Source organism: Vigna umbellata, chromosome 7 (assembly GCF_029865625.1).
Source record: "Vigna umbellata cultivar VRB3 chromosome 7, Vumbellata_1.0, whole genome shotgun sequence".
NCBI classification, from domain to species: Eukaryota; Viridiplantae; Streptophyta; class Magnoliopsida; order Fabales; family Fabaceae; genus Vigna; species Vigna umbellata.
In genome coordinates, this window is record NC_142171.1 from 25,851,818 (window position 1) to 25,872,460 (window position 20,643).

General features: G+C 33.0%; 1 protein-coding gene across 1 annotated transcript; it reads right to left on the minus strand.

Annotated features, from left to right (window-relative positions):
- Positions 1-256: 256 nt before the first annotated feature.
- ALG12 (homolog of asparagine-linked glycosylation 12) lies at positions 257-18,795 on the minus strand. Its single transcript, XM_047299371.2, has 19 exons — positions 18,623-18,795; positions 18,489-18,530; positions 18,351-18,396; positions 17,548-17,634; positions 16,916-16,971; positions 16,446-16,563; positions 15,511-15,569; positions 14,049-14,120; positions 12,568-12,631; positions 12,338-12,441; positions 11,015-11,086; positions 10,150-10,236; positions 9,990-10,057; positions 7,248-7,316; positions 7,094-7,176; positions 3,099-3,195; positions 1,586-1,651; positions 760-853; positions 257-675 (listed from the first exon to the last, which is right to left on the minus strand). The coding sequence occupies exons 1-19, from the start codon at positions 18,749-18,751 to the stop codon at positions 595-597; spliced, it is 1,494 nt and encodes a 497-aa protein (XP_047155327.1). The 5' UTR covers positions 18,752-18,795; the 3' UTR covers positions 257-594.
- Positions 18,796-20,643: the final 1,848 nt, after the last annotated feature.

A 20,643-nucleotide genomic window follows, 5' to 3' on the forward strand; every position in this document is an offset into this window, starting at 1 on the left:
AAACAAATTAATGCCCATCACATGGTCACTGTAAACAGAAAACAATAATTCTCTATTGAAATACTTTACAAAAATAATCTGTTAGAAGAGATCAACCCCTTGAAAGGATCTCAGTATCTTGAAAGATAAAAGTAGCTTAGAACACCATAGATCTATATGTACATGCAAAGGGCTTGTTATTTGCTTTAGCAATAACCAAAATGCATAATGCTTTCTAATTGGAAAAGGAGCTACTAGACTCCAATCCAAATTATACTTCCTTAAATAATATTTAACTGCATTAAATTAAGCCAAAAAAGTTTTCAAGTAATTCCATATCAGACTATTGAACCAGTATGATCTACTGTAATTGAAAAATCAGATATAGCTACCTCAGACGAATCAATGTTTGAAATGCTACAAGAAAAATATTATACCCGTATGTACATTATCATTAGTGCTGAAAACACACAACTGTTAGAACGGGTCACAATACCAACTTTAGTCAAACTTGCTCCCCACTCTTCCTCGTAGGTAACTGAGAGAAAAAAGGTCAAAAAGGATACCACACCCTTCAAACCTGTCAAGCTCAAACAGACTATACTACCAGACAAATTATGAGCAGCCAGAAAAATTTTGGCTGACAATATTCTGATTTCCTAAACTTCCATGGACATAAACTTTAGGCTCTTTTACCTGCAAAGGGTGAAAACTAGGATCAATAATTAACAAAGCATTCATTGTTTGAGCTGGCTGCGAATACTAATAGCAACTACCAACCAGTGAAATTGGTGGAAAGCCAGATTTCAAGCGGACTCTTGAGAACCCATCTTCAGTAAATAGGCACTTGAATCCATTGATCACAGGATGTTCACTGTTAAAAGATCAACAAGGAGGTCATATCAACTGGAAAATTTCTTGCAATCAGCCAATGCACTGAAAACGTATATAAACTTCCAGTTCAAGATTTCCAAATGAAATGTTAATTTCATTCCTCCAAGTGCCTAATGTTAAATATGACCGAAGTCATCAATAAAATTTATTCATCCAAGTGCCTAGTGTTAAATATTATGTCTCTTAAAGATGTAATATAAAATCATTCATGCATCTTCACTTAAATAGCTTAAGCTTTTGGGATAGTAGGTCCATAATATGGTATCAATATTTCCATGACCAAGTGTTACAGATTTCAATCCATGCTGAAACGTTCTTGTAATAAAAAAAATAAATTTCAGCACAATGTTGCTGGGATTGCGAACTATCTATGTCTCAAGCCAGAAGACATGATACACGAGGTGTAATCTAGATGCAATATACAACTATTCACATGTCTTCAAATTATAACAAAAGCTTCAAGGATAGTTAGTTCATGGCAATGACCATTATGAACATAACATATGCTGAAGTCCTTCACAGCACATACTCTTCTTGGGGATCTAATGTATCAAGTTCATCAATTTTATTTGACAAACTTGCTCACTTGACACTACTATCTTTTGCAACACTTTCTAGGATCTCTCATCATAAGCATAGCATGGGCCATACAATTTATGTCTGTCAAGTAATGTACTGAAGTAATATATCAATCTGTTAATATATAACTCACTTTATAAGGAAAGTAAAATTTCTCCGTTGAAATTCTTCCAAACTAATTTGTTCTTCTTTAGAGTACCTGCAGCAAGAATTCAAGATAAGCAACTTCGAGTTCAAAAATAGTTGGTAAGCAAAACAGTTTGGTCATCCCAAATTGCAAGCAATCAACAAAGCTATAATGAAATTATTAACACTTAAATCTTCCCCCATGACTAGGTATTTCATTCATATTTAGTCATATGTATGTCTAGTATTTCGACGATTTTCCATGTGAGCATCATAGATCATGTCAACACCATATACAAACAACAATCTGCATAATCATCATGAGTTAATGAATGTTAGGAGGAGTCCCCCTCTTAACATTCAAATCCAGAATTGGACTTCTTACAGCAACAAATAGTATAGAAGGCACTCACAATTAAATGTTTAAAAATGTAAACCCTAGAACAATAATGATGCCTCATTTCAACTATAGATAAAGTGCTAACTAATAAACTTGAAATGGTGAGGATCAGGAAAAATAGATCAAGGTTCATTGCGTTTTCATTAGTGCAATGAGAAACATATTCACTAATCATTCTCACTATGCTCAGAAAAAACCTGCAGTCAACTATATGCCTACATACTTCAGCAACGTTATCAAGGCCTCCATCCATTTACATGCCTACGCAACAGGAAATTACATTTCACATACTGGATTACAGTTTCAAGATCTAGAAGCAGCTTGATATTGGGGTCCGTATCAGTATCACTTGGATGACAATCAAGCATACTACTAGTCTTAGTGAAGATGTCCAGTGCATATTTTCTCAAGGAAATGACAACGTAGTCATCAATGATGATGTTGTCATCAACATTCACAATCAGGCAAAGAATGTTTGGAAAAACAGAGTAATTAATCTTACAACGACTCATGCCAAAATGAACTAAGGTAGAGCTAAAGCGACCAAACCAGGTATGGGGAGACTCTTTCAATTCATACAGAGGGTGACAAAGGTGGCATACAAGGTGAGATTCACCAGAGCTCATGAAACACAGAGGTTGTTACATGTAAACATCTTCTAGCAACTCTCCGTGTAAGAAGGCATCCTTAGATGACTACCATTTCAAGAAATAGATGCACAAAAGCTGTTTGGAAACAGGGGAATGATGTTGTTTACAAAGATCTATATATGGCTAAGCCACAAAGCAAGCTTTGTGCTAATCAATATTGCCATCTAGTCCAACCTTCAAAGTATACACCTAATTACAGCCAACAGTCTTCATGGGAGGTAAGGGAACCAACTCCCACGTGCTACATATAGAAAGATTTACAGCAATTGTGTGTTATGAGCACACACATGATTTTCTATTTAAAAGGAATAGAACGACTCAATCAAAGGAAACAAAAAAAATATAAAACGTAATCCCTAAATAAAATTAACGCTATGCAATATTTCTTATTACATAATATCTTTAATAGGATCCATGCAATTAACTAGATGCATTATTAGTACAGTGCAAAGAAAAGAAACAAGATATACCTCCATGGCAAATCACTTTCACAAAAGCGAGATATCCCATTCATGGCTGAAAATGTATCAATGTGCACCCACTGTTCATTTGTGTCATGATGAAAACCTGCAACAATTAAAAAAATCAACACACATAAGTAATGACAAAAGCAGTATGACAAAGACAAAAACAAGAAGCTTGTTACACTATCATCCATATAAAATTCAATTTTTCATCTTTTGTTGAAATTTCCTTTTTTATAATTTAAATGAGGGGATTTTCTGGATTGGAGTTATTTTAAATCTCAACAACTGTTCGTTTGACTTCTAATTAAGATGAAAGGAGTTATGAGCAAGAAAAACAATTCTACATATCAAAACAAATCAGTGTTACATCAACCAAACACCAGAAAAATATGCTCACATGATACATTGAATGTAGAAAAAATTAGTTTCTAACACACCTCATCAGGATAGAGCATTAACTTATATGCGACAATATGCTAAATGGTTTGTCATGTTTATTGATGATTGTACTTGTGTTACATGGATTTTCCTCATGAAATAAAAATCTGAAGTTTTACCTTATTTGTCAAATTCTTCCATGTGATAAAAACACAAATTGGGAAGTCAATAAAAACATTGGGAGGGAATATGTAAATCATGGACATGTCTAAATTTCTTTTCGAAAATGGTGTTGTTTATGAATTTACTTGTGTGCATACACTCCAACAAAATGGTATTGCTGAAAGAAAAAATAGGCATCTTCTTGAGGTGACATGGGCACTTCTTTTCCAAATAAATGTCCCTAAATCTTATTGGGGAGAGGCTGTCATCATTCTCATTAATCGATTACCCTTTCAAGTCCTAGATGGTCCGAGTCCTATTGAGTTCATATCTTCCTTCTTTCCATTTGTTCCTTTTCTCTCTAGTCTTCATAGTCGAGTGTTTGGATGTGTTGTGTTTGTCCATATTCATAGTCAATTTCGTGGAAAGTTAGATCCTAGAGCTATTAAATGTATATTTGTTGGCTATGCATTTAATAAAAAGGAATATTGTTGCTATCATCCTCCCAGTCGAAAGTTTTTTACCTCCATGGATGTCACTTTTGATGAAACTAAATCTTTTTATGAATGTCCTGAGCTTCAGAGGGAGAGTTCCTTTGAAGCTAAATCTTTTGATTCATCTTTTATGCCTTTCATACAAGAACCATCTCGTACTCCTCTTGGTACTCATGGCACATCTTATATGGATATCTCTGAAGTTGCTCTTAACAAGGCTAACTTTGTTCCAGAGTCAGGATCAACTCCAAAAATTAGTTGTCCAGAGAATTTCTTTTGTATAAAATATCATAAGAGACAAAAGCAACCTAACTTGTTCCAAGAACAACACCAATCATTTGACTCGAGGGTAAGTGCTCCTTCTTATGCCATTGTTGAACCTTTTGAAAATTCCTTGAATATTAATTGTGAACCTGAACTTGATGACTTGCCCATTGCTTTGAGGAAAGGAACTAGGTCTTGTACCAACTATCCTATTTCTCAAATTGAGACAACTAAAAACCTATTTGTGAAGTACCAAAGTTTCCTCTTTACCATTGATGCAATTAGAGTCCCTACTTTAGTTTAAGAAGCATTGAAGGATGAGAATTGGGTTCGAGCCATGAATGAAGAGATGAGTGCCTTAGAAAAGAACCAAACGTGACAAATTATTAACAGACCACTAGATAAAAAGGCAGTAGGATGCAAATGGGTTTATAATGTAAAGTATAAATCTAATGACACAGTAGAACATTACAAAGCAAGGTTAGTTCCTAAAGGATTTACTCAAACTTATGGTGTAAATTATGAGGAGACATTTGCTCTGGTGGCAAAGATGAATACAATTAGAATCATTCTCTCACTGGTAACTTATTTTGGTTGGGAATTGCAACAATTTGATGTGAAAATTGCATTCTTGCATGGACAATTAGAGGAAGAAGTCTGTATGAAAAATCCCCCAGGGTATAAGCTTATTAAAGAAGGGAATAAAGTATGTAGGTTGAAGAAAGCTTTGTATGGACTCAAGCAGTCACCTCGTCTTTGGTTTGGTAGACTCAGGTTACGATATCCATGGGTATCAACAAAGTAAAGGTGTCCATATGTTGTTCATCAAACATTCCCCAAAAGGTAAACTTACACTACTCTTGGTGTATGTTGATGATATGATTGTTATGGGAGATGATGAACATGAGAAACAAGTCTTGAAAGAAAAGCTTGCTGCCCAATTTAAAAGGAAGGATCTAGGAAAATTGAAGTACTTCCTTGGGATAGAAGTAGCTTACTCGAAGAAAGGCATCTTTATCTTCCAAAGAAAGTATGTTATTGATCTTCTAAAAGAATCACGTATGATTGATTGCAAGACCACTGGAGTTCCTATAGAATAAAACCAGAAAATTGGGAGTAATGAAGGTAGTTCTACTGTGAATAAAGGCCAATATCAAAGACTTGTTGGGAAGCTCATTTGCTTAGCTCACACCAAACCAAACATAGCCTATGTTGTGAGTGTTGTTAGTCAGTTCATGCATGATCCAAGGGAGAGACTTTACAAGCTATAAACAAAATCCTCCAATATTTGAAGACAAGTCCAGGAAGGGAATTATTGTTTAAGAGAGATGAAAAATTAAAAATGGAAGTGTATACTGATATAGATTATGCAAGTTTTGTCAGAGATAGGAAGTCCACCTAAGGATATTGCATGTTTTTGGGTTGAAATTTAGTGACTTGGAGAAGTAAGAAACAAAATGTTGTTGCAAGGTCTAGTGCAAAGGTTGAATCCCGCTATGGCACAAGGGGTATGTGAATTGATATGGATGAGAATTATTCTAAATGATCTTAAAGTAGTTTGTGAAGAACCAATGATCCTTTATTGTGATAACAAGTCAGCTATTAGCATTGTTCACAGTTCAGCATGATAGGACCACACACATAGGGATAGATCGACAGTTTATTAAAGAGAAACTAGATAGTGACCTTATAACTACTTCCTATGTCCCATCTAAACTTCAATTAAATGCAATACTGAAAGTTGTTGGTAGGTGTTAAGAAGTGGACTTTAAACTTAATTCAAGCTCACAAAACCGGCTTGTAAAGTGAGGTTTGCCCCACTTATATACTCTAAATTGGTCTTACCTTTAGTCGATATGGTACTTCCAACACACACCCCTCACACCGAGGTATATACATCTTGAACGTGAGACTAGACATTAATGGGTGGTCCTATAACGGCCAGATAGTGGATGGAACAATATGTCCAACATACAACAAATATCGCTATGATAGACTCTAACCTGGCTCTGATACCATGTTAAGAAGTGGACTTTAAGCCTAACTTAATCCCACAAAGTGAGGTTTGCACCCACTTATATATTCTAAATTAGTCTTGTCTCTAGTCGATGTGGGACTTCCAACAATAGGATATTAAATGTATTACTAGAAGTTGTTAAGATTTGTTAGAAGTTGTTAGGATTTGTTAGAAGTTGTTAGAAGGTTCTAGAGATCTCATGTAATTATTACTTTAGGGTTTGAGTTCTCTATATATAGAAGTTGATGTATTGTTTCAAATGTATCGATTGAATAAAATCTTCTTTCTTTCATATTAATTCTTTCAAGTGAATCCAATGAGAATCCTACCATCCAACAATATTAACAACTTTTAACAAAACTTGCCATTGTTAATTGTGAAAAACAAAAACTACAACTACAATATTTTACACAACAGCTACATATTTCTAGGGAATTAGGCATAACATAATCTAGAAAATTAGAATGATTGATTCCTAATTATTAGGTGTATTTATTATAATTGATTCTGTATTATGATATAAATACCTACTATGTGGTATGCATTAGACACAGTTCATTCAAAACAAATACAATTCTATATTACCAAATCAAGGGTCAAACAAGGAGCAGTTTTTCTCTAGGAAAATTCCAGCAAAGTACTTTACAGCCAAGGAATGGTTATTTCAAGACTCGTGTACTCACCAATTCCATGCAATTCTTTTAAGGCATACCCACTAGGATAGTTCCAGTATGATGCCATGAAACTTGTGATGGTGCCTGCAAGACTGCAAGATAGACAATGAGTACAAAAAATTATATACCCACTACCAATGAAACAAATGACTAGTGAACCAACCTCACTAAAAGTAATGCCAATAAAGTGAGGAAAAGCAAGTTCCAAATCATCTTTTTCCTATTGTTGTAACTGAAACATTTGTAGAAGATTAGCAACTGAAAAGGGTAAGAAACCAGAAAAACAGGTACAACTATTGAAAGAGTGAAACATCTGAAACTTTCATCTCTGTTTATAGAATGTAAATACAGTTCAGCTCAATCATCACGCTTCAAATCTACCCTGCATTTCTCATTCTGTTTACAACTCCTCCTTTCATTCTTCAACCAATCTCATCAACAAGCTAAACAGATAAGAAAATCCATGTGATTTACAAATATATTGAACACAAACTTTTGGCACTCAACTCACAAACTGCAGTAGCTTCAACAGTTTGTCTCTTGCGTAGAAAAATTGACTGACCACCTGTGCTGCATTCTTAATTTTCTCTTTCCTATTCTCCTTTGGTTTCAGAAATCAAGTTTTGTATCTAGTTAACTTTTTTTCTCTACAAAAATGGCTAGACGACAATGATCATAATAATGTTACATTATTATGTTGTGGCAACCGTGTCAGGCACGCTTCTGTTGTGAATCTGTGTCCATGTCCACTTTCAAAGCGGGAAGCGTGGCTCAAAGGCTGTGTTGGAGCTTCATAACATATATGTCATATGTGCTCAACTTGCTAAGAATGTGACTTATCCTTGCTCCTCTTAGAGATATCCGCTTGTTACAACATATAAGATGCATTTGGTAATTTTCTATAAGTTTAAGCTATTTCAGATATTACTTTAACCATACGAGCTTCCAGGTGGCTAAAGTCATTGCCCTGTAATCTGCTTTTGCATTTGATCTTACTACAACATTTTGTTTCTTTCTTTTCCAAGATATTAAATTACCTCCAACAAACAAGAACACAATATCTTGAAGTAGAGTGTCTGTCACTAAGTGAGCTTCCTTAGTTAGCTTCAAAATACCCAACAATTTGAATATTCCTCCTCTTATCTTCGTAAATAAGGAAATTTCTAAGGGCATTCTTATTATATCATAGGATACAAACAACTACATCTTGACAAAGAGAATTAAAAAAATAAAACGACTTGCTTCACTCATTGCAAAGGCAACCATGACAAGTCACATTGAGATAATTTAGCTTACCAACTAACCCTCTGTGTATCATAGGATATAAGGTTCTCCCTAGTCTAGTACTAGTTTGACATTTGGATTCATTGGTGTGTCTACTGGTTGACTATTTAACGTCACTCTTTCTTCTAAAATATCTCAAGCATATTTCCAATGTAATGGTGTCTGGTTGTCAGAACATTTAAAGATATGATTCTGACTTCTATAATTATCAGACTCATGTTGAATTTGAAACTAAATTACCTATATGCAAAATGAAATTTCACACATAAATGACCTCAACCCACCTAATGTTATAAGTGCCATCGAAATGTCAAATTCTTTTGGATCATTCAATGATGTTACTTGTCTTGTTACATTCACTTGGTGGCTAACAAAAATGAATAAACATCTATATTGTATTATTCAAACACTATCGATATTGTATTGTTGAAGGACTATCTGTGAATCACAAACACGTCTCATAACATACACTTTCCCCATTTTAGAAACAAATTAGACATGGCACAAAAGCAGTATGGAAACGGTTTCAGGCATAGTCTGGTCAATGACAACGTCGATTGTGACACAACCCAACCTCTAATGCAGACACGACCCCTCATTCAGGAGGAAAATACTCTTTAACTCTTTTTCTCATGATTACTTTGTGCTTCTACTATGTGTCTCTTAGTCTTCTTGAAGTTGTTTTGCCAAGAGAAGAAATGTAAGCAAGAAGAATAAGGAGAAGAACTTTCTCATTGTCATGGAGTTTAGAGCCACAATCACAACTCCCGTCAAGAAGCTCTCTAATGGGTATGGTGCTTCAGAAGATCCATGGAGACAATGTTTTTGCCACTCAGACCAAGCTTTGGGCTCCACGTTTCTCCTTTCAATTTCATGATTACCAAAAGATTTTCGATTCCATTGAAGCTTCACTCAGTTACTCGATTTCAATTTTAGAACTTTTGGACCTCAACGAGAGGAAGAGCAACAATGCTTGGTGCTTGAGGCTCAGTTACTCAGGGGCTTCTTCAGTGGGTTTAGGAATCTAGACACCGTGCCTTTGGAGGAGCTAGTTAGTGATCCTATAGAGAAAGATAGCTTCACGACACAAGAAGTTTGCTTGCTATGTTTCTTTTTTCTTTCATTTTTGTGTTAGGGTTTTAGCATTATGTGACTCAGAATTAATGTGCTTGTGTGTTAGTGTTTTGCTTGGAATCAATATTCAATTCAGGAATGTTTGTTCTTTGATCTAGGGTTTCTTTTCTGAGTCTCTTTCCTTTTTGAACACTTTTCCACTTCAGGAACCAAATTTAGGAGTTGTATTTTTAGTAGTGACCAACAATTCATAGTATCAATATATAAATCTTTTGTCATCTTCATATTATATGTATGTGTGGGTGTGCATATCTTATCTCTCTGTCCATGTAGTGTCTGAATTCATGCTACATAGAGCAATATACCAAGCCTAGTCCCAAAGAACCAATATATTTAGAGGACTGAGGAAGATGCTTTGTAAATTGAAATAACTTGCTCCAATATATTCTAGCAATTGCTAGTTATTCACTGCAATAAGATTAGAAAATAAAAAATAGAACCCAATTAAATTTTAAAGACATGTATAATGCTCATAAAGAGAACTTACATTCTATTAGAAGCAATTGAAGCGGAGACATTAAATATTGGAACTGAACTAATGATAAAACGAAGCTCCTGCAATATCAGTCAGAATAATATTGAATACATGCATCGGGTTGAAGACAGACACAAATTAAGCATCAGATTTCAAATTACAATTATAGTACCTTGTGAGGAAGCTTAGAATAAAGCAAAATGAAGGCAAGAACTGGAAAAGTGAAAGATCGTACCCTTCTGTCTAAAAAAAGGCCAAACTGCAAACAAGAACAGCATGTCAAGAAACTCAAATTAGGATGTAAGAGAGGCTTTCTTCTTTTTCTTTTCCCAATTTTTTTTCTTTTTATGGTTTCATTTCGAGGAAGGTAGAAAAAGTGGTCTTTTCTGAAGGGATACCTGTAAATAGGAAACTTGTAATTAGGATATTTATCAGATTTTCTTCATGTATTCTTATTTTCCTATGATTATAAATAAAGATTGAATGTGTGTAGCAATCATACAGTTCTAGTCATCCTTTTTTACACACCTAAAGCACTCTTTTAAGGCTACCTCTGATTGGGTTCCAAATATTCTCTAAACTAAAGAAAATAAAATCTCAATATTGTTCCAAGTCACATAAGAAACTCAGAAGATATTATAACCCAAAGATAACTAAAATCTAAATTAAATATAAAATCCTAGCTAAATACTAATGAAATATTAATTTCCTAAAATGTTAAATCCTAATCTAACTAAATTAAATAGGAAATTTTAAAAAGACAATACTTAGTTAAGAACATGTAACTTGGAGATAAAATCCCTAAAATAGAAATCTCTCAAATAAAAGAAACAATTAGCATTTATGAGAATAACATTAAAAACTAAACATAACAATAATCAATATTGTTCCATTCTGCATCAACAAGCTAATTGAAAATAATTAAAAGCTTTTTCCTTAACATAACAATGAAAGTAGAAGAAACCACTATTTCAAGCTTAAAATCTACATAAGTAACAATTCAATCATTAGAGGATATTGGACAATCCAAAACTTACCACTGAAAGTGGATATGCAGCAAGTAGTGAACGAGGAAGAGCTGAAGTGAAGTACCAATGGAAAGAATTTGTCTAACAATAATTGTCAAGGAACGTAATAATTTATGAACTACAAATGGGATAGTGTTATCAAAGGCAACAAACAACATGCAGATTTTATGTGATGATGAACTCATTATGCGTTGTCCCAAGGCAAAACAGAGAAAATTCACAATGATCAGTGATGATCAAAAGGATTAGCCACTGAACATCCAAACCCTAATCCCTATACACCAAATTCCTCCATCTCATATTACTTGTATTTTAAGGAAATGCACATTCCTTAAGAAAATTATTAAATACAAAAATTATCTGATAAAAAAAAACCTTTCGTTCATAAACCTAATTTTATCTGATGAGCAAGAATGTATTTGTGAATTCATTCGAGTATTTAAGTGAGATACCCATAAATGACATTATTGATGAAAAAAGGAAGTAAATACTGCTTTCATGATTTCCTGAAGTGACAAATGTTTTGAAACAAAGTAAAATACCCAAAGAGACACGCAGTATGAGACAAAGGAAGTACAAATCTGTTTCAAAAATCCTTATTGGGTCATACAGATTGCTTTCAGGTATTCACTTCAAAACAAAGATCTTAGTAATCCCAGGATTTCTGAAAGAAGTATTAAATCATTACCACCCAATAGAACTCCCAAATATGTGAATGGTAGGGTAAAATTTGACAACATCCAGAGACAATTGAAGAATATAGCCATCCACATTTAAACAAGTCAAACCACTTGGACGAATTAACCTATAAATCAAATATGGCTTAAAATTATCATTCATAAAACTATCAATACCTCTAAAGAGAGAACAGTATCATCAGCAAACTTAAGAACAAGACTATAAACTGCAAGCCAACTCGAATATCCTCAATGATATTCCTATCTGCAGACAGCATTTGAAAGAACTCGATTCATAACATCAACCTCTAAAGTAAACGACAAAGGTGACAAAAGATCCCCCCTCTTAACTCCTTACTAAACTATGTCTTATCCTCATCATTCAGCCATATAAAAGGTAGAAAAAAAAAAGGTCTGCTTGGTAAAAATCTTTTATGCAAGAAATAGTGAAAATGGGCTTTTGTTCTCATTTTTCCTGTAGAAACAAATCTTTCCAAAAAGAAAAGAAAGCGAAAACAAGGTGACCTTTTCGTAATTATTCCTGAAAACAAAAATGGTTTTTCAAACCAAACGGAAGCAGAAGAAAATTGAAAATACCCTGGTCATGAAATATGTATATATATTTCCCATATTCAATAAACTTGGTGAAGGATACTCCCCATTCAGAGCTTTTGTTTAGTACAGAGTTAAACCAAAAGACTTCAAATTCAGGCCACAATAATCGTTTCCACATAACTGAATCAACTAATATGGTTAGACCTGTATTCAGAAGACCATAATGTTAGAATCAAATTTTAACAGCACAGCATCCTAGCATTCATAATTTTATTTTTATTTAAGTTACAGGTTAAATTTAAAATAAATAAAAAAATGTACGTCACCAACCTATGCAGAAGAGGCCCATCCCAGTGCAGTGTTTCAGAGCACCCCATACTGAAATTTTTTTTGTCTTCCCTTCAAGAGACGAATTTTATTAGGCACAAACCATGATCATGTTACCATGAGATTGGAATTGTCAAACTGAGATTTTCAATTTTATAATAACTCAACCAAAATAGCAAGGTCAGAAAAAGATGATAGAAAATTCAAACAGAACAATTAACTTCAAATGCCAAATATAATAAACACTGTTCTCAAAAACATTGATAACCGAAGCATGGTTAACCAATTAAGTTAAGCATTTAAATGTTAAATGAACATTAAATAATGTATTGCAGACTGGGCTCAGAAGAACCTAACTTCACTCTACAAAAAAGGCTAATAAGGTTAGAGCTGTACAAGCTTTATAAGCTATATTTAAGTAATCTCCAGTAAATGTGGGAGTAAGTACATTCCAAGACTGCAACTACGGCAGCCCAAAGAGGCCAGAAATAAGACAGGCCGGGGGTGACTACAATTAAGGCATTTTCCAACATGGGAAGTATATGGTGACCGAAGTGAACATTTCAAACACCTTGCTGATTATGATATAACCTCTAAGACAGTGACAAAGGAACAGAATTCCTCAAATTGGAAGCCTTAAAATTGAAATACCTAATAAGATAAAAATCCAAATCAGATTTAATTTAAATTATGCTTGGAAATGTTGACATCAATATTAGAGCTGTTGCCAGGACAGCTCATGGATTACATTCCTAGCTATTAGTAATAAAGGAATATGCTTCCCGTTATTTGCTCTATTTCATCCCATGATACTCAATATTTCCTAATTATTAATTAGTTCTTATATCTATTTCCATCCAACTAATTATTAGGTCCAAAAATTTAGAGAGCAATTTTAAGACATATATTATATTAAAGTGACAAAAAATATAAATCAATAGAATTTGTTCTCTATTTTTACAGGAAATGAGACTGTATTTCATTATCAAGATATTGACATAAGAAGTCCAATGATGATGGGTTAAGAAGTGGACTTTGAACCTAATTCTCAACCCTACAAAATTAGCTTGTAAGGTAAAATTTGCATTCACTTATATATTATAAATTGTTCTTATCTCTAGCCGACGTGGAACTTCCAACAATATAGAATAAATATATCCCAATACCATGGAAATATTTGCTTCACTTATTAAATTTAAAGCATAACACTATGAAAAGCAAGACAAAGACTAGGATGCAACAGAAAATAATGAACATAGCCAGACTTGTTCCTTCTTCTTTTTTTAAATATATAGAAGAAAGTTTGACAGAAAAACAACTGTATAAGTAACATGAAGCATCATAACTCATTGGATATCCTTCAAACCAAACAAATTAAAAAATTGAATCATATCTCTTCATGGAGGTTAAGCACAATGGAAACTTGAGAAGATCTATATCAGTAGCTCAAGCATTTAAAGAGAAAAAAGGAAAAGCCAACATACCAAAAGAAGTTGCATCCCAATGGAACAAAGAAGTAACAGCATGTCACATCTGAATACAGTTGTAGCAAAGATCTGATAATCCGAAAGTGCAAAGAGATTAATTTTAGACAAGGCAAAGTATATCAAGCATAAAGTGATATTAAGAATTAAAAGGGGCAACTAATTCCAGAGAAACTATTCTAGGCATCAAAAATCAATGGTAAAAGGATTACACTCCCTCCTGTCTCACTGTGCGTGAATGCATACAAGAAAAGATGATATATTAAACTAGTACAAATATGAAAAAATATATTACCATTTTCATAAAATGAGTTAATTTCACAAACAGTGGAAACAAAAATGGTCCTAAATAATAGTAACATAAATAACGTAAATAGTAAATGAGCTATTTAACATATTATAAAAGCTTGATCACTTGAATCAAAGAATGTTTCCAGAATTTATATAAACTTTGTGGAAGGTTATAATCACTGATAATTCTCATGTTTCGCAAATATGCATTTAGAGTGAAGGAGGGACGTGGGTTTTGTTTCATTGTTGAAATGGAATGTATAGAGACATCATAGATCATCCATTATCACTTACCCCTCACCACTGTCATCGTGCTACTGTCTTTTCACAGGAACTTATACTACTCTAACAACCCTCCCTCTTCAGGAACACGATTTTTTTTCTCACAAAGTTGATTAGGGGCAAGAATAGCAAACATAAATATATTCTCACAAGATATTTGTTCCCTTGCGTATTTTTAGAAAAATGTAATTCCCATGTACATCCACTTTTACCACCCATAAAAATATTATAAAATTGTTGATAAAGAGTATGCTTCCCTCTACTCTGGTCAAAATGGACCAAGAACATCTCATTCTCACCTTAACTGTTCCTTCACTCCTTTCTTTCTAGTTTCCCTTTCCTGTAAAAAGTTTGGGCTAAGAATTTGCATATATTTATATGCTGAAGAAATTAATTCCAAAAACTCTTCTATCAAATTATAAGAAAGAGATCCATAAAAAGAAATAATCAAGGACACTGAACTTGTTTCTTTTGATCAAAAAATGACAAACATACATGTCCATGGAATTCCCATGTGTTATTACATGAGCAACACATTCACATACACATACAAACGAGAAATAAGAAATCCCCTCATAATAACATAATAGGTTCAGAATCAATATTAGGTAAAGATCTCTGAAAAATAAAGAAATAACATCAATGTAATTGGTCCCATCTAATAAAATAAATAAATAAATAAATACAACTCTTTTTACAAACTTGATAACAAGAGAAGTTGAAATTCTCTTTAAAAATAGCAATTTTACAGTGGTTCAAGAAAATGATTCTGGCATCTAGCATGGCAAAAGATGTATATGATAAAAACTGGAAAAAATAATACAGAGGAGCTCATAATATTCAAAAGAAAAAATTGAGATGAACCTTATACAAACAACAGTATACATACCAGAGAGTTTAGAGCTGCATAAACACGTCCTTCAAACCAGTATCCATATGCCAAATTCACTGCAAAAGTAAATCCAGAGAAAGTCAAGCACCATGACATTAACTAGCAAGCAAGAAAAATCCTTCATAAAAATTCTATATGTAAGACAGAAAATTAGAATAGGATACAAAATAAAGAATTCACTGAATTAATGCAAAATTTGTCTTTAATAATTTATAGAATGTTCTCACTGTCCTTCTAATTTACTTCCCTGTCGTGTTATAAAAATTTCTTATTAAATTATTGAAAAATCAATCTAATTTTTTTAAAATAAGCATTCACATTTTGCATATTTGAAAAAAATAATTTTTTTAATTTTTTTCTTATTAGGGTTATTTGTACCTGTTAGGGTATATCAACGTGATGTCAAAGATTAATCAAAGTGTACTCCTGTATTATCACTCTGCTAGTCCTTGGTTTTGCTATCTTTCTGTTTGTACTAAGTAAGCATTACTTTTTTATTATGATTCAGTTACATTAGTCACTATCATGTAACCAACTTCAGAGTCAGCAGCTGGATAATCCCTGGGCAAAATTTATCAGAATTTACAGTTTATAATTCTCTCTTTCTCAGCTCAGAATCTATCCTCTCTATGCTTTCAACTAGAATTGTAACAATGTTGTGTACTTCAACTTTATTCCATTCTATATTGTATATATCATTTTTTATTTGATTGAAACAGGCAAATTCTCTGTAGAACAATTATGCCCTTTCTAAAATTAGATAGGGACCAAGGCAATGATTTCCTTCCTTTCTGAGCTAAAGGTCCCCATATTTAAATCCAGCATTATGGGTCTGCCCCCTGGTGTTATCTAGTTTCACACTGCCTTTCATCATTTAAAACAAGAAAAACACTATCAGGAATATAAAGAAGCAAGGCAGGCTAAGTAGTTACCTAGGCCCAGTGCAAGAATGTTAGGAAGTGGACGGGTACAATAGAACAGAAAATGAAACTGAATAGCAGTTAATATTACAAAGAAGGCTTCTACTTGATGCCCAAATTTATTCCTTATCTGCATAGCAAGATTATTATTAGAATATTGAAGTACTGGTGAAGTTTTGGAAACACATTTCATAATTTAAATTTTATAAATATTACATACCAAATAAACTGAGCTAAATTATCTCTACTGTTGAATTATGTTTTTACTTGATCAATAGTTAAAACACTTTAGTACATCCGTACACCAATTATACAATGGTGCATGATAGAAGAAGTCATGAAACTGGAACTTCAATTACATATATATCAGAAAGTTGAATAAACACGAGATAATAAGTAAATGACTAAATAAATTAACCTTTCTGGACTCTTATTTATTGATCATGATAAGAGGTCGATAGAAAAGAGCCAAAGGTACATACCTGACGTCGGAAGAATCTTAGTGTGTATAGTATGATGCACCCTAGAGCCATTCGAACTAGACATCAACAATAAGATACATTAATGTACTTCCCACCACTCAATAAACAGAGTGTGAGAATGACAATTGAAGGCTTTCTGAGAAATTTGAGCATTTTGAGATTACCAATGATAATAGACTCGCCAATAAATTCCAGATTAATTTATTTGATATGTCAACTCAATTATGCACATATAACACACACAATTGTATGTAATAAATGCTCATTGACTACACAATTATGCTCTGAAACGAGAATTTTATCAGAACTAGTTTTCAAGCTTCTATTTTCCATCTAAAGATAGTGTTTTATACTTCAAATTCTTGTAGTGTGTTTGTTTTCTCATCCACTCAATTTCCAGGCATCCAAACAGAAAACTAATAACTAATTGCTTCTTCGTAAAGACACTTAATGCACTTCCCAGTAGGAAACCCACCATGATTTATCATCAGTACAAGTCTATTTCGATTTAAACCAAAAGGAGGGCAAAATTCAGAGAAAAGAAAAAAGATAAACAGCATTCATCAAAATGAGGAAAAGTATGATGAACAAAAATCATAATGCAGTGATTGTCATGTATGAAAGAAGGATACCAATGACAAGAGCATAAAACTTTGGCAAATGCATCAAACTTGCAGTCAACACAAAAGGAGCTGCTATGATTGACACAAGCAAAGCACCTAAAACAAAATAACAATAACAACATCAATATCAGATAACATATAATATTATAATAAAAAGACATCTACACTAGTAGAAACCAGTTTGTACTCACAAGGCATGGCCACTGCAAAAACATTTAAACAATCCAACTGAACATCGGAACTGCTAAATTTCCACAGCTAAAACTAAACAAACTTCAATGGCGTTCACAACTCATAGCAAATGTCATTCACAGTCTCAGATTATTAAATGGAACCATTCACATTAGGCACACAGCCAATGCAACTGTATAAACAAGTCCTTAATTCTCATTTGTTTAATTATACATAAGAATATTATTATCTTCCGTAATAAACCACAAATAACTGGCTAGTGTTAAGTGTCTGTTTCGACAAGATTCTCCATTAACTAAAACTAACTTATGTGCAAGAAAATTTGTATAAAAAAATAAATAATTAAAAAAGTGTTTCCATAATTTAAAATTAGTTTACGTGAAATGTAAGCTAATTTATAGAAGTTCTCTGAAATAGTTTCTCTAAATTTTTATTTTTAACATGGACATGAGCTAAACTTAGCCTGTGAAGAAGTTCAATACTCATTTCATTTTTTTTTCTCTCTTACAAATGTTTGTAAAAAAATTTGTACAAACAGTGCTTAAATGTGAAAATCTTTATGAACAAGTAAACAATACACATATTTTGAAAGGAATTGCCAGAAAATGGAAAAAAATTACCAAGGAAAGTGCGAGGAACCACCCCAGGGAATTCCAGATGATCATACTATTATCAGAAAGGATAAAAAAGTATCAATTGAGTCCAATAATATACTAATTAACAAAGCCTACGAAGTTAACAACACAAAATAAACTCACATTGTCTAGGTTAGTCCGGTGATAGAGAATATCGTGCATTGCCTTAAAGAAACACAGATAAGTAATAAATAAATAAAAATAATCAAACCATAAACAAAATAAGCAAACAAATTGAGGAAGAAGAAGAGAGAGACCTGAACATTGAAACTCTCTTCGACCTTTGTGTAAGGAACGGTGAGAACGTATAAAGCAGCTATTGATGCCAACAGCAAATCGTAACCATATCGCTGTAGAAAAGTCTCCGATTTCGAATTGGAAGCCATTGTTGTTCGGTTTGTTGCAGAGTGAACTCTCTATACCAGAGACTAGAAGAACACGAAATGGGCTTGTGGGCCTTTCATAATAAATATGCTCTCTGCTCCTACAACTAAGCTATTTCTGACTGCACCCCCATAATTACTAATTGCACCTACAATAGGAAAAGACTCACCAACTCAACATGTTACTGCACATCACCACCGTCAATGTTGTTGCCGCTATCGCTGTCACCGCCACTGCACTGCAGTTGCAGAGTTAGAAACGCTGCAGAGAAGATGAAAGAAAATGCGGCGTTCCATAAAGTTCTTTCCAAAATGTATTTTGTGTTCTGGAAGGGTGTTCTGAAAAATTCATTGTGAAAAGCATTATGTCCATTCTAGAAAGTTCATTCTGAAAATCTCATTCCAAAAGGTGTATTCCAAAATGTATTTCAAGCATTTTGAACATTCTGTTTCGGAAATTTTGTTTAGGAGACCTTGTTATGAAGATTTCGAAAAGCTTTCTGCAAAACGTTTTTGAAACTTGTATTCTGGAAGTCACTTTTACAAAGAGGAAAATGGTCAATTTGAAAATTGGAGTGGGTGAGTGAAGAAATTGTGGGGCTGCAGGAAGTCAGATTCCTTGTACTAATAATTATGGGTTTTGAAAGGAGAATTTCTTCATGCACCACATAATTTAAACCTTCACTTTCATAAGTTTAAAAATTGTAAATTTAACTAAATTCATTAGGTATTGATTGTGTTGGGTTAGAGTGTTGTATACATATGGGAAGGTTCCGGTATGGTAGTACTCACTCGTTTAGGTTCGTTCTGCACTTGACCTATAAAATGTGAATCGGGTTGGTTTATTCTATTTTGAAAATGTAAGTTTAATTGTCTTACATAAGTCTTGGCCTACGAGCTGACCTACAATTTTTAAAAAATACATTATGTGATAAAGTTTTCAATGTTCTACGAATGGGGAAATATGTTCACAAAATTAAGCAAAGATTTTGGATAGTTGAATGGTAAATTGATAGTACATCATTTTCAACAACTTTGAAATTTGATATATGTGATGAATTCTTGATATTTTATCACATTCAGGTATACATAAACGTATATCCACTAATACAAGAATTTAGAACGTATATCCAAAAGTCCATAAGGAAGAAAAGTAACCAACATACACAAGTATAAGAAAAACGTGATTTTATGCAAGTGGCGAGCTGGCTCGCCCTACCTCGTGCTTAGAGCTGTCAATTTGATCCATGATTCCGGAGTTAGCCCTAATCCACTCTTGAAAAGGCTCTCTCTTAAAAAGTCCCTCAAATTGGGGCCAAAAAAAAGCATCAGTCCCCAAAGCCCCCTCTCAAGGGGATTAGGGTCAGGGTTAAGGTGGATTTAGCCCACTAAAATTTTTTTGGAAAGTAAACTTCAATATTCTCATAATAACTATTAAAAGTACTAAATTTTATATTCATGTAATTGATTTCTTATTTCAAATTATTAAATAAAATTAATTAATTATAGTATAATAGAATATTTAATATTCAAAATAACCACTTTTTTAAATAATTAAAAACAATTGCAAATCACACACTTAATTTTATATAACTAAATAGTATTACAATTTTTTTTACTAAAATATTATAAAAATGCTTTATTTTGTTGTCAATTTTAATACAATTATGTCTTATATTGCAGACACTAATTATTAAAAAATTATATATAATTAGTAATATCAAAATAACCCCAAAGATAGATAATAACATATTAAATTGATTTACTATTTGCATTGCTTTTACACTTCTTAAAAAGTCCTTGACTTCTAAAATATCACTCAATCTGTTTTTAATTATTTAAAATTAAAAATAATTCAAAAATTTATTATCTAAAATTTTTGAATCAAAAATAGT